Genomic DNA, 12,413 nt, shown 5'->3' on the forward strand with positions numbered 1-12,413 from the left:
ATTTCAATTAATTCCATTTTAGAACCATTTAAAAATGTATACTTATTTGCCAACCACTGTAAGAAACTTTTAATATAAATTTCTGCTACAAATGAAATACAGTTCTAAATGAAAATTGTTATAAGCCAAGGATGGAGTCCACTGAAATAATTTCCTCTAGAGTGTCTGTTAACTGAGGAAATTGCATCATGCTACAACCAATAACTTGTGTCTATAGGAAAGAAAGCAAGTTGTTTACTTTTTAAAAATTTAATAGGCCTTTTTCGAGCAGTTTTAAGTTTACAGAAAAATTGAGGAGAAAGTACAGAATTCCCATACACTTCCTTACTCCACCCCTTTCCACCTGTTTACCTTGTTATGAACATCTTGCATTAGTGTGGTCCATTTGTTACAACTGATGAGCCAATACTGATGTATTATTATTATTGACTAAAGTCCATAGTGTACATTAGGGTACATTCTTCATGTTATACATTCTGTGGGTTTTAACACATTTATAATGTCATGTGTCCACCATTACAGTATCACACAGAATAGTTTCACTGCTCTAAAAATCCCTGGCACCACTTATTCGTCCCTCTCTCCTTTCTTCCCCACTGAGTCCCTGACAGCCACTGATCGTTTAGTTTCTATAGTTTTTCCTTTTCCAGAATGTCACGTGGTTAGAATCATACGATTTATAGCTTGTTGAGATTTGCTTCTTTCACTTAGCAATATGCATTTAAGGTTCTTCCCTGTCTTTTTGTGTCTTGATAATGCTTTTTTGTTCGTTTCTTTTTACCACTGAATAATATTTTTGTCTGGATATGTCCAGTTTATTTATCAATTCTTTAGGATTTTAAAATATTTTTAGGTTGATATTATAAATGAAAATATTTTTCAATAATGATTTCTAAGTTACTCTGCCAATTGTTCCTATTCTCTTTTATTTTTTAATTGACACATAATAATTGTACATATTTATGCAGTACATAGCGATGTGTCAGTTCCTATAATGTATAGTGATCAGATCAGGGTAATTAGCATATCCATCTTCTCAAACGTTTATCATTTCTTTGTATTGGGAACATTCAATGTCCTCCTTCTAGCTTTTGGAAACTATATATTATTAACTATAGTCATCCTATAGTGCTATAGAACACCAGAACTTATTCCTCCTATATAGCTGTAATTGTATATTCTTTAACAAATCTCTCCCTACCCTTCCCTTCTCCCTACCTTCCCAGCCTCTATTATCCCCTATTTTACTTTGTACTACTACGACATCAACATTTTTTTAGCTTCCACATGTGAGTGAGAACATGCAGTGTTTAACTTTCATGTGGGAACTAACATGTTCCTGGCTTATTTCACTTAACATAATGTTCTGCAGTTCTATCCATGTTACCTCTAATGACAAGACTTCACTCTTTTTATAGCTGAATGCATTCCATTCTGTATATGTTATTTTTAAACTCATTCATGTTTTAACAGCATCCTGTAACGTGGCAGCCATCTAAAGAGGGGGACCGATTAATTGGACGTGTTATTCTTAACAAGAGAACAACCATGCCCAAAGACTCAGGTGCATTGCTGGGTCTGAAAGTAAGTATGCGGGTTTAAAATGTTTCTTAAAGGGTGAATTACAGTATGGTCTGCATTCATCAGAGTTTCTGGCAATGATTTTTAAGTGTCATTTAAATATTTTATATAATTTTATTGATATAGCATATAGATGTGTTAGGAAAATTGAATGAAGTTTAGGGAAACTAATGTATTTTCTTCTGACTATAAAGTTCAGGGTGATTTTTTGCATTAGAAAGATTTAAATGGAAAGTAGCATAGATAATGTGGACTTTTATTTAACTTAAGCAGCAACATAAACATCATTAAAGGGATCACTTTCTAATTACAATAGTTTTGTAAGAATTTTTTAAAAATTAATGTACTTAATAGTGCTGTCTTATTGATTATTACCGTTAATTACTCCTGCTATGAAATAATTCTGATTACCTCCACTAATGGGTATGCCACTAAGAATTGTGGCTGAATCTCAACTTTTGGTGATATTCTCTTCACTTTAAATTATATATATTTGAGGCCCTGCATTGGAAGAACTTAAACATAGATTTTAAAATATTCTATAATAAAACTCAGACTTTGATAGTCTTATGGGCATAGATACATGTTTCAGATGAGATGGTCAACTGCAGAGATGCATTTAGGCTATTAAGCTTTGCACAATGGTAAATTGCTTCCCAAAGGTGTCATTTTCTTGGCTTGAATCTACAGTCTTTATAGTCATAGACCTACATTTTACTACACATATACAAAAGAGATCAAGATCTGATCAAGATCTGATCTTGACAATGGGATATTATCTTCATGTAGAAATAATAATTCAAATGGTACACATGAATTTGGATGATAAAGAAAAATGAATTTTAATGTAAACAGTGTCAAACACTTGCTGTTTGATACTAAGTAGGGAAGACCTGGCACTTGTCTTCTATGTATATGCATTATTTATGGTGCCCTTTTATTGTTAGGTCACTTTAAGACAGGGCTATTTAATCTTTCAGCTTCCCTGAGCAACACTGGAAGAAGAAAAATTGTCTTGGGTCACACATAAAGTACATCAACACTAACAATAGCTGATGAGCTAAAAAAAAAAAAAAAAAAAAAACAATGTTTTAAGGAAGTTTACAAATTTCTATTGGGCTGCATTCAAAGCCATCCTGGGCCACTTGTGGCCCACTGACAGCGGGTTGGACAAGCTTGCTTTTAAGAAATCAGTACAGCCTGGGTGCAGTGGCTCATGCCTTTAATCTCAACACTTTGGAAGGCAAAGGTGAGAGGGTCGCTTGAACCCAGGAGTTAGGGACCAGCCTGGTCAACATAGCGAGACCCCTTCTCTACAAAATTAAATTAAAAAATTAGCTGACTGTAGTGCCTGCACATGCCTGTAGTCCCAGCTGTTTGGGAGCCTGAGGTGGGAGCAACACTTGAGCCTGGGAGTCCACGGCTGCAGCTGTCTATGATCACGTCAACGCACTCCTCTGTGGGTGACAGAGTTAGGCTTTGTCTCATAAAAAGAAAGAAAAAGAGAGAGAGAAAAAAAGGAAGGAAGGGAGGGAGGGAGGAAGGGAAAGAAAGAAAAGAGAAAGAAAGAAATCAGTACATGAAAAGAAAGAAAGAAATCAGTACACAAACTTCCTTAGGACACATAGTCATCTCAAATATGAGATGTTTTGTTTTCAAAACTGTGCTCCCAGCTACTTTAATCAAAAATGTAGGTGAAGCGCTGGTGGCTCACACCTGTAATCTCAACACTTTGGGAGGCCGAGGCAGGAGGACTGCTTGAGCCCGGGAGTTCAAGATCAGTCTGGGCAACATAGCAAGACCTTGTCTCTACAAATAATTTTAAAAATTAGCTGGGCGTGGTGGTGTATGCCTGTGGTCTAGGCTACTTGGTAGGCCGAAGTTAAAGGATCACTTGAGCCTGGGAGGTCAAGGCTGCAGTGAGCTGTGATCATGCCACTGCATTCCATCCTGGGTGACAGAGCAAGATCTCATCTCCATAAAAAAAAGTGTTTCAATTCATTAATGTTTCTACATGCAATTTCAAGTAAATCATAAAAGAATGTAGGATTAATTCCTCAAACTAATAAGCTTATGTTTTAGTATGAGTCTTGGAAACTTATAAATTTATAATTATCCAGGTTGTTGGAGGAAAAATGACTGACTTAGGACGACTTGGTGCTTTCATCACCAAAGTAAAGAAGGGTAGCCTAGCAGATGTAGTTGGACACCTAAGAGCAGGTAAAGTTTCTTTTTTTAATATTTAAACAGTGTGTTCTCCATGCATGAACATGAATTGGTGGTTTTCAATTTGGGGTTAGTTTTATATATACATACATACATACATACATACATGTATGTATGTATATATCAATTAAGTCACTAAATTTTAATGCATGAATAAAGACTTTTTTTCCTGATATAAATATTTACCAATTGCGATAATAAGTAACTCTACATCAGCAGCAATCTGGAGAGTAAGGGTAGGAATCTTCTTTTTTATAAAAATAAATAGATGTAAAATATAGAAGAATTACTCATCTTTGTAGATGATGTCATAATATTGCTACAAAACTTGAAATCTAAAACAATTTATCTTTGAGAAAAAAATTTTATATCACTCTTTAGTTATTTAGTTTATATTTTAAGCTACAGTAATTACCAAATTTTTTTCAGAGTGGTCCTAAAACAGTTACTCAGGAGCAGTGTTTTTTATAAAGCATAATCATAATCACATTTCTTATACAGATTGTATAATAAAATGTTAGTAAATTTAAAAGTGACTCATGTAGATGTGCTACCTCTTGGTATTTAGAAATTTATTTTTGTTGTCCTATAACTGAACATGACACAAAGAAATTATTTAATATATGTAAATGTATCATATATTAAATAGTAACACATTTTAAAATCTATTTTTGGTAAATTGTTTGCTTTTCATTTTTGTTAAAATATTTCTTCCAGTTGACTTGACTGCAGAGCTTAGTAGAAATCTTTTGGTTAGATGGCTGTTTATGTATTTGCCAGACAACTATAAAGGAAACAGAGTTGGCTGAGCTGTAGAATTAAAGATTAATAACCCATAACACAAAGAGTACATTTCCAGGTGATATTCTTAACTTTTAAACCTTAAGTTTGTGATTCTTGAAAACTTTGGCAAAATATTCTAGGACTCTTAAAGACTTTTCAGTGTATTTGTTTACCAGGATATCAGTTCAAAATCATTTTCATTTTTTTTTTTTAATTTGACAAGGACTTGCTGTGCAGGTGTATAGGAAGAAAACTCTAATCGGATTTTTCTCCATTTGCTATACAACTTTGAATATGTATAGAGATATGTTACACTGTTATTTCTTGTGAAGGACCAGTTATGATTCAGTAGGAAAATAACTCAATCAGGGTTGACTCTGTCAATAAACTGAGTGTGTGTTTGTCTAATGACTCAAAAATAAGCCTCAGAAAGTCTGAGACTCTCTTGTTGGCTAATGTAAGATAACTTTAACTACAGAAACCTGAGTTTGCGGACCACATTATAAACATTGTATACCCATTATAAACACATTATTATGTTTTAATAGGAAGTTACTTAGGAGGTAAAAGAAGAGGGGTGTTCTATATAAAATATCTTTAATGATTCATTTCATTTAACACCCTTACGAGCCAAGAGCCTGAGAAACTTAAATCTGAAATGTTAAAAGCTCAACTTAAAGAACTATAATACAGACAAGCGTACTTTTCATTCTAAGCAATTTATGTATTTGAAGAAAGTAAAGTGATTTTGCAGACTCAGTCATATATCCTATTTGATTTACATTATAATTTAAGAACTGACTAAATATTTGCATTTATGCAAATAGAATTATTTGCATATAAACATCCTTAGCCTATAAAACTACGGTGCGATCAATGTGACTTTTATTTAACGTTTGCAATCTTGCTTTAATCTTGCAATATCTTTATCCAGTCCTGCCCCCCTTTAAGTCTGTGCACTGTACTGCTACTTCATTTAACCTTCTAAAACACAAAACTGACACTGACACTCTATTTATTATGAAGATCCTTTGGTGTTTCCTAGTTACTATTTGTTCAAGTCAAAGCTCTGTAGCCTTGTCCTCTACTAACACTTTCAGCTCTCCAGGATGTTGGTACACCTGTAGGTTCCTGTCAGGCTGTTTCCCACCTAGAAGATGTGGTCAATGCCTCTTGTCTACCTAGTTTTCTACTCCTCGTGTTGAAGGCCTTTCCATCCTTCACAATTCATCTGAAGTTGCCTTAATTCTAAAGTGGTTCCTAATATATCTCACCTGGAACAATAACTAATTACTATGTCCCTGGCACCACTTGACTCTATTTCTGGTCCTCAAATGAACTTCTATTGTTGCATATAAAATATTTTATTAGAGTTGTTTCTTTATCATTTCTTCATGACCAAATTTAAAGACAGATAAAATGTCATTTTCATCTTTTTACCCTCATTGTCTACATCCCTGCTTGATTATCCATACATAAATAATGTAAAAAAAAAACCATTATGGTTTAGGAATTATTAATCTGTAAATAAGCATATGTATTAACTTAATTTGATATTAAAAGTTATGCGGCCAGGTTGCCGCTTATAAAAAGGGGAGTTTTAAAATGCAGTGCTTTTGCAAACTGCTGGTTGCAACTCATTATTGGGTAGTAAAATCAATTTAATTGTTTGCATCTACCACTTTAAAAAATTGAAGTAGAACATAATAGAATAGAAAAATCAGGGTAAGTATTGTTTTATAAATGTTTTTTAGTGTATATATATGTATGTACTCATAATATGAATATATATACACACACATACATATATACATGTTCATATTATATGTGTACAGGATCATGATGTCAACTTTGCTTCTTTTCTTGGTCAAAAAATTTTGAAAGCACTCAATATATTATAAATTTGTAATTATTATTTTTCTTTTTTTTTTTTTTTTTACAGTGAAGTATATTCATTGCCTGTTTGAAAAGCTTTTCTAGGTAACAGCTTAGGGCAGTCTATTAGAATTGGTGGCCGGGCACGGTGACTCACACCTGTAATCCCAGCACTTTGGGAGGCTGAGGCGGGTGCATCACCTGAGTTCAGGAGTTCAGGAGACCTGGCCAGCCTGGCCAACATGGTGAAACCCCGTCTCTACTAAAAATGCAAAAATTAGCTGGGCGTGGTGGTGTATGCTTGTAATCCTAGCTACTCAGGAGGCTGAGGCAGGAGGATCGCTTGAACCTGGAAGGCGGAGATTGCAGTGAGCCAAGATCGCGCCACTGCACTCCAGCCTGGGCAACAAGAGTGAAACTCCATCTCAAAAAAAAGAATTGGTGATTACCATAGTATTTTACCAAACCAAAGCAGCATCATGTACTTTTCTCATATTTACTTTTTACTCTTCAGTGAGCAAACAACTGGAAAAAATAATTACTTTAAAGTAATACTAGCAAAGCAATTTTCCTTTTATTTAAAAAATTCTAGCTACACATTGAAAAGATTTTATGCTTATACTTGACTATAAAATGTATACTGATGATATTGATCCAGTATTTCAACACAAATTTACTTTGCTCATAAAATGTTCTAGACACTGAGAACAACAAAATAAGCATGAGCATCAACAAATTAAGACACCTCAGTGCATCATTGAGGTTCGAATATTTCAGCTGAGATTACCATTTTGAATTGAAGGGTCTAAGGCAGAGAACCATTTGGTACCTACAACTTCTTAAATATTTATGAAAATAAATACTTTTTTCACATGACCTATGGTGTGAAAACCCTAGTTAAAATAACAACTGTAAGTTGTTAGCCTGTATTTTTTTAATGCAACATCTTTTAACTCCCCTTGATTAATCTTAGGATATTTAACAAACTACTATGTACTGTATTAATGTTTTGTTATTTTAAAGTGTTTTCTACTTGTACTTTAATGTTCACAATATAGATTATGTATAGTACATATGTGTTTTGAACATCTGGAAGTGGGTTAACTGTCATGCAACAGTTTTACATCTGCTTGCTTTGTAATTTTGCCATAGCTACCTGCGTTAACTGATGGGTGTGAATTCAAATCCTTTCATGCATTTTTATTCTGTTGTGCATCTGGTGAAGACACTGAAGCATGACTTGTAATTGGGAAATTCATGCTAACAAATATTAATTGCTCTTTCTTCCAAAAATAAAACAGGATTTATGCACAGTTTAATAAGAATCTTTAAAAAATAGAGCCGCCTACATTTATTATATGGAGGGCATGCTGCTAATTATTATTTTTTAATGTTTCCAAATAGGCTATGCTAATTCCATCCCATAGCATGAGATTATTTTTATATGATTTCTGGTATATCTCAAAAGATAAAGGTAGTTTTGTATTGTACTGTTTCCAGTCACCAGTAATATTCTGGGGTAAAAAAGAAAAACAAAGAAAAGAAAAGAAAAAGTGTTTAGAAGAACCATTTAGCTGACATTATATGGCAATCAATTTGCTTTTGAAAGCAGAGCCTAGACAATTAAACTATTTGTATATGTTTTGCATTTCTTTGTTAAAAAAGAGAAAAGATACGAAAAATAAACAGAATATATAAGGTAAAAAAATACCCTTTTTTTTAAATTCAAGGGGATGAAGTTCTAGAATGGAATGGTAAACCCCTGCCGGGAGCTACAAATGAAGAAGTTTACAACATTATTTTAGAATCAAAATCAGAACCTCAAGTTGAAATTATTGTTTCAAGGCCTATTGGGTAAGGCTAAAAAAACTTACTTCTTAAGTTTAGTAAATTACATGTATTAGTAGGGTTTTAAAAAGAATTTTATACATTCATACAGTACATGTTAACATGGATAGTTTTTGTATCAGTTATGGGCATACATTTTTAGATTATTAAAAATTTCTTAATTTTTTAACTGGAATACTGAGTTTACTTCACTACATTTTAGAAGCTCCACACTTTAACAATTGTAATATCAAAAAATATCAATATGTACTTTTTACAAGTGAAATATAAAGTAAAATATTTTCTTTTAATGGCAGATATAGTTAAGTAATTCTAATTTAAGAAGTAGTATTTCCTTTAAGAGAGGCACTAACAAACTCCTCTTCTTGTGATATTTAAAATATTAATGATTTCTTATATCTACATGAACTTTTTATTATTCTACTAAAGAATAGAATATTTTTTCTGTCTCTTTAACCATGAGTAATTTCAACTTTTATTTAAAATCAAGCAAGAAGTGTTAAATATTTTAACATTTTAATTGGTCATAATGATATTTTTAAAACCTCAATTTTCAGTACAATTTAATTATCTATAGCCAGTGGGATATTTTCTATGTATGTATATAGATTTCCCCATATTGTTACCTTTTTCTGGCAAACCCACATGGTCCAAAATAAATATTCATTTTGCCAGTCTGTAATTTTTAAAGGCAGTTTGAACTGTTTTATTATACTTGGCTTAATGTTTGAATGTGTTCTTGGAAATGATTCTTTTTTTCCCTATTCTCCAAAATTTAATACAGCCATTATTTCAAGGCTTTTTATGTTGAAAAAATGCTAACCTTTAATTTGTATTGGCTTCATGAACATATGTCAATGCAAAACATACAAGAAGATATAATTATCATAATTCTCAAAGAATGAAAATGTATGATCACATATCAAATAATATTAATATATAAAACTCTAAAATAAAGGCAAGCTTTTAACCAATTTTAACTGGTTATTATTAAGAGTGAACACTGAAGACATTTGCAAAAGTGTCGTACATTTCCATGTCGATTTTAAAAATAACAATACTACAATTTATGCTAGTTTTACATGATATATGTTCTAGTGCTGAGGTAAATATAAGGCTGGAAAAGAGGTAAGTAAATTGGAAAATGAATCAAAAGTATGAAAGCTAAAGTTTAGAATCAAGCATTGTGCACTTGCCAAATACTTTCAAATATATAGTGGTTTAAAAGTAAACAGCTAAAACAGAATTGATTCATGGTGACTTAAAAAAGTAACAGACAATTAAAGTAGACTGGAATAACATTATTTTTACTTTTTATGAAAATTAATTAAGAAGTAATCATCTGCACAGCCAAATTCTAAACTGTTATAGATTATAGAATTGAAAGGAACGTGGAATACAAAAATTATAATTTAAAGATTATGGAATTCAAAGGACATGAAATACAAAGATTATAATTGAATCAGAATCAAAGGTGGTATCAACTTTCTAGTGAATACATTATTGGAATCCTAGAAAAATAATTTTAGCTACTTTTTTTTTTTTTTTAAAGACATGGTCTTGCTCTGTTACCCAGGCTGGAAAGCTGTTTTAATAATAATATTTAATGTAGTCTTGTTTAGCAACTATAATTAAAGGAAAAAGAAAATATTTATTCATAATGTAGTGGCATAGTGATTTCAGGAATCATTCTAAATATAACTTACAAGCACATTGATCAGTACACACCAAGAGGCATCAGCCATCTTGAGGTATTGACTTTTTTTGTGAACCCACCAAATACAATATCCTTGACCTTTATGCTTTTAATTGTTTTTAAAACTACTCTACTACCTAACTGGTAAATAGAACTAATAAAGAATTCCACTGGATATGTAAACATCCAGTGGAAATGTATGCCTGAAAATATTGCTGAAGCAATTAACATAAATAAATTTTAACTAAAAGTCACTTTAACATATTTTCAACAACTTTGCCACCATTCTTTTTTCACAGGCACGTAAATTCCAAAGTTTGTACCTGGCTTTAGAACTTCAAATTCTGATTTCATAATGGACTATGAGGCTGATTTTTTAAGAAGTCATACTATCTAAAAATTGATTATTCCTGGATTTCTTTACAATTTACTTTTATTTGCTTGCATTAATTTAGAAGAAAGTAGCAGAATATATAGTTTTTTCTGTGTTTTAGGTATTGTAAATTAGTCTCTTAATTCATTCGAATGATTTTATATAAATGTATAGTCATACAAAAATATATAATAAAATTTATAAAATACACAGCATAGGCCAGATTGTCATTTTTAAGAAGTATAAATTATAGTTGGTTATGAGAATTACTTGCACAAAATAGTCAAAATGACAACTGCAGAGAACAAACAGGGAAGACTCTTTTTGTTTTCATTCCCCCCAAAAGTGAAAAGAAAAAGTGAGGTTAGCGCATAAGGTAGGTGGTTAGAAATTCTTAAAAAATATGCTTATAATTTTGTTGGGACTAGCTAACTCCAGTCTGCTTTAATATGTCATGTTAATATTTGCATATTGTTAATCTTCTTAAATTGCTATTAAAACATCTTTGGAAAATGAGAAGTAAAATAGTCCTATGCAATATAATACCTAAACCAAGGTGATCTAGGGTTCTTAAGGTCATAGTGGGTAATGGATTAAGTTGAGATTATAGTACATATATTTCTTCAGAATAATTTGTCAGTGTGGCAGGAATGGGTGGTCTCACAAGTCACTTTCTAGCCATATAGTAAATAGTCATATATTTAGCTAACTTCAGTATAGAGATATGAATCTCTATAAAGGGTATATTTTTGTATATATATTATATATTCACATATATAAAATAATTTGGCTTTTTTGTTGCAAGCTTGAACCATTTTTGCTTTCCAAAGCAACTCATCCTTTTCATTTAACTTTGCCCATGATATTCACCACATCATTTTATTATTGAGATGTTCCCATCCCTTTCACTCAGTAAACTCTTTCAGATGTGTTTGTAAAGCATATTACTGATTTGTAAAATTTGTGTCATTTTGATTTCCTAGAATTGAAGGAAAGTATTACCTTTAACATTTTTTATTTCCAAAACCTGCTGTTTTGGTAGTAAAAATATTGTGGTGATTTTAACCACAATATTAGTCTGATTGTTGTCATGTTAAAGTGTTTTACTCTTAAATATGTAAAAACTTTTTTATTGCAGTTTTTTTTGTGTGGTGTTTGACATTCATGCACATTAATACTTGCCTTAATAGTAACTCCTATTCATTTCCACACCTGTAAAGACCCAGCAGGATTTTTCACATCACGTATAATGGGCTATGATTGCCTCAGGCAGGGTCATTTAACTAATGGGATTTTCACCATATCCTGTTTCTTTTAGTGACATTCCCCGGATTCCTGAGAGCTCCCACCCTCCACTGGAGTCCAGTGAGTATAAGATTTCTTTGTTATTATAAAAGTATTGAACTAATTGAAAGTAAAGATTTCTGATTTTCTTTAGTTATTTGATACAGTGAATTGGGGTTACTATACTAAAGATGTCTCCATTGGTACTAGATGTTGGCAATGATGGCAATAACTGGAAATCCAAAGAAGTTCTACTTCAAGATTTTTCTTCCTCTACTTTTTTATGTGATAAAAAAAAATCTTTACTGGGAATACTCTTCAGCATCATAACAGTCAGGACCCTTACAGAGCTTAATATATCAGCAATAGTTCTATTTACATAAACATGTATTATGATACTGGATTACTCAGTTTGATTGCTGAGCAGCTCAGTCTCAAGAGCAGACTAGTGAAGAAAGTAGGTAGGCACTTTAACAAATAATTGTATTACTGAATAACAAAGTGTGTGGATTGATTTTGGAAGTGAATGGGTGGAGTAAACTTCACTAAACATGATAGGTCAAGGGATTGTGAAACCAGAGGGTTGAAAGAATTATCTATATGGGAATTAAAGTCATTTCTATATGACAGAAGATGATATTGTGTGCAATAAAATATAGACAATTAAGTTTTCAATGATAATGCAGAAGTGACCCAAATATTTACTTTGCAATGGATGGGAATTAAGTTAATACTTGGGCTTGATTC

The 12,413-nt window shown here is 32.0% G+C and overlaps 1 protein-coding gene across 50 annotated transcripts in view; it reads left to right on the forward strand.

Annotated features, from left to right (window-relative positions):
* The window catches only part of RIMS1 (regulating synaptic membrane exocytosis 1), a 515,969-nt gene that overhangs the window by 346,348 nt on the left and 157,208 nt on the right, over positions 1–12,413 (forward strand). For all 50 annotated transcript variants that reach the window (XM_054491261.2, XM_054491259.2, XM_054491257.2 and 47 more), the window contains 4 exons: positions 1,474–1,584; positions 3,702–3,801; positions 8,196–8,319; positions 11,701–11,747. In XM_054491261.2, coding sequence (XP_054347236.1) covers positions 1,474–1,584; positions 3,702–3,801; positions 8,196–8,319; positions 11,701–11,747 — 382 coding nt within the window. The remainder of the gene's footprint in view (positions 1–1,473; positions 1,585–3,701; positions 3,802–8,195; positions 8,320–11,700; positions 11,748–12,413) is intronic.

Source organism: Pongo pygmaeus, chromosome 5 (genome assembly GCF_028885625.2).
Source record: "Pongo pygmaeus isolate AG05252 chromosome 5, NHGRI_mPonPyg2-v2.0_pri, whole genome shotgun sequence".
Taxonomy (NCBI): domain Eukaryota; kingdom Metazoa; phylum Chordata; class Mammalia; order Primates; family Hominidae; genus Pongo; species Pongo pygmaeus.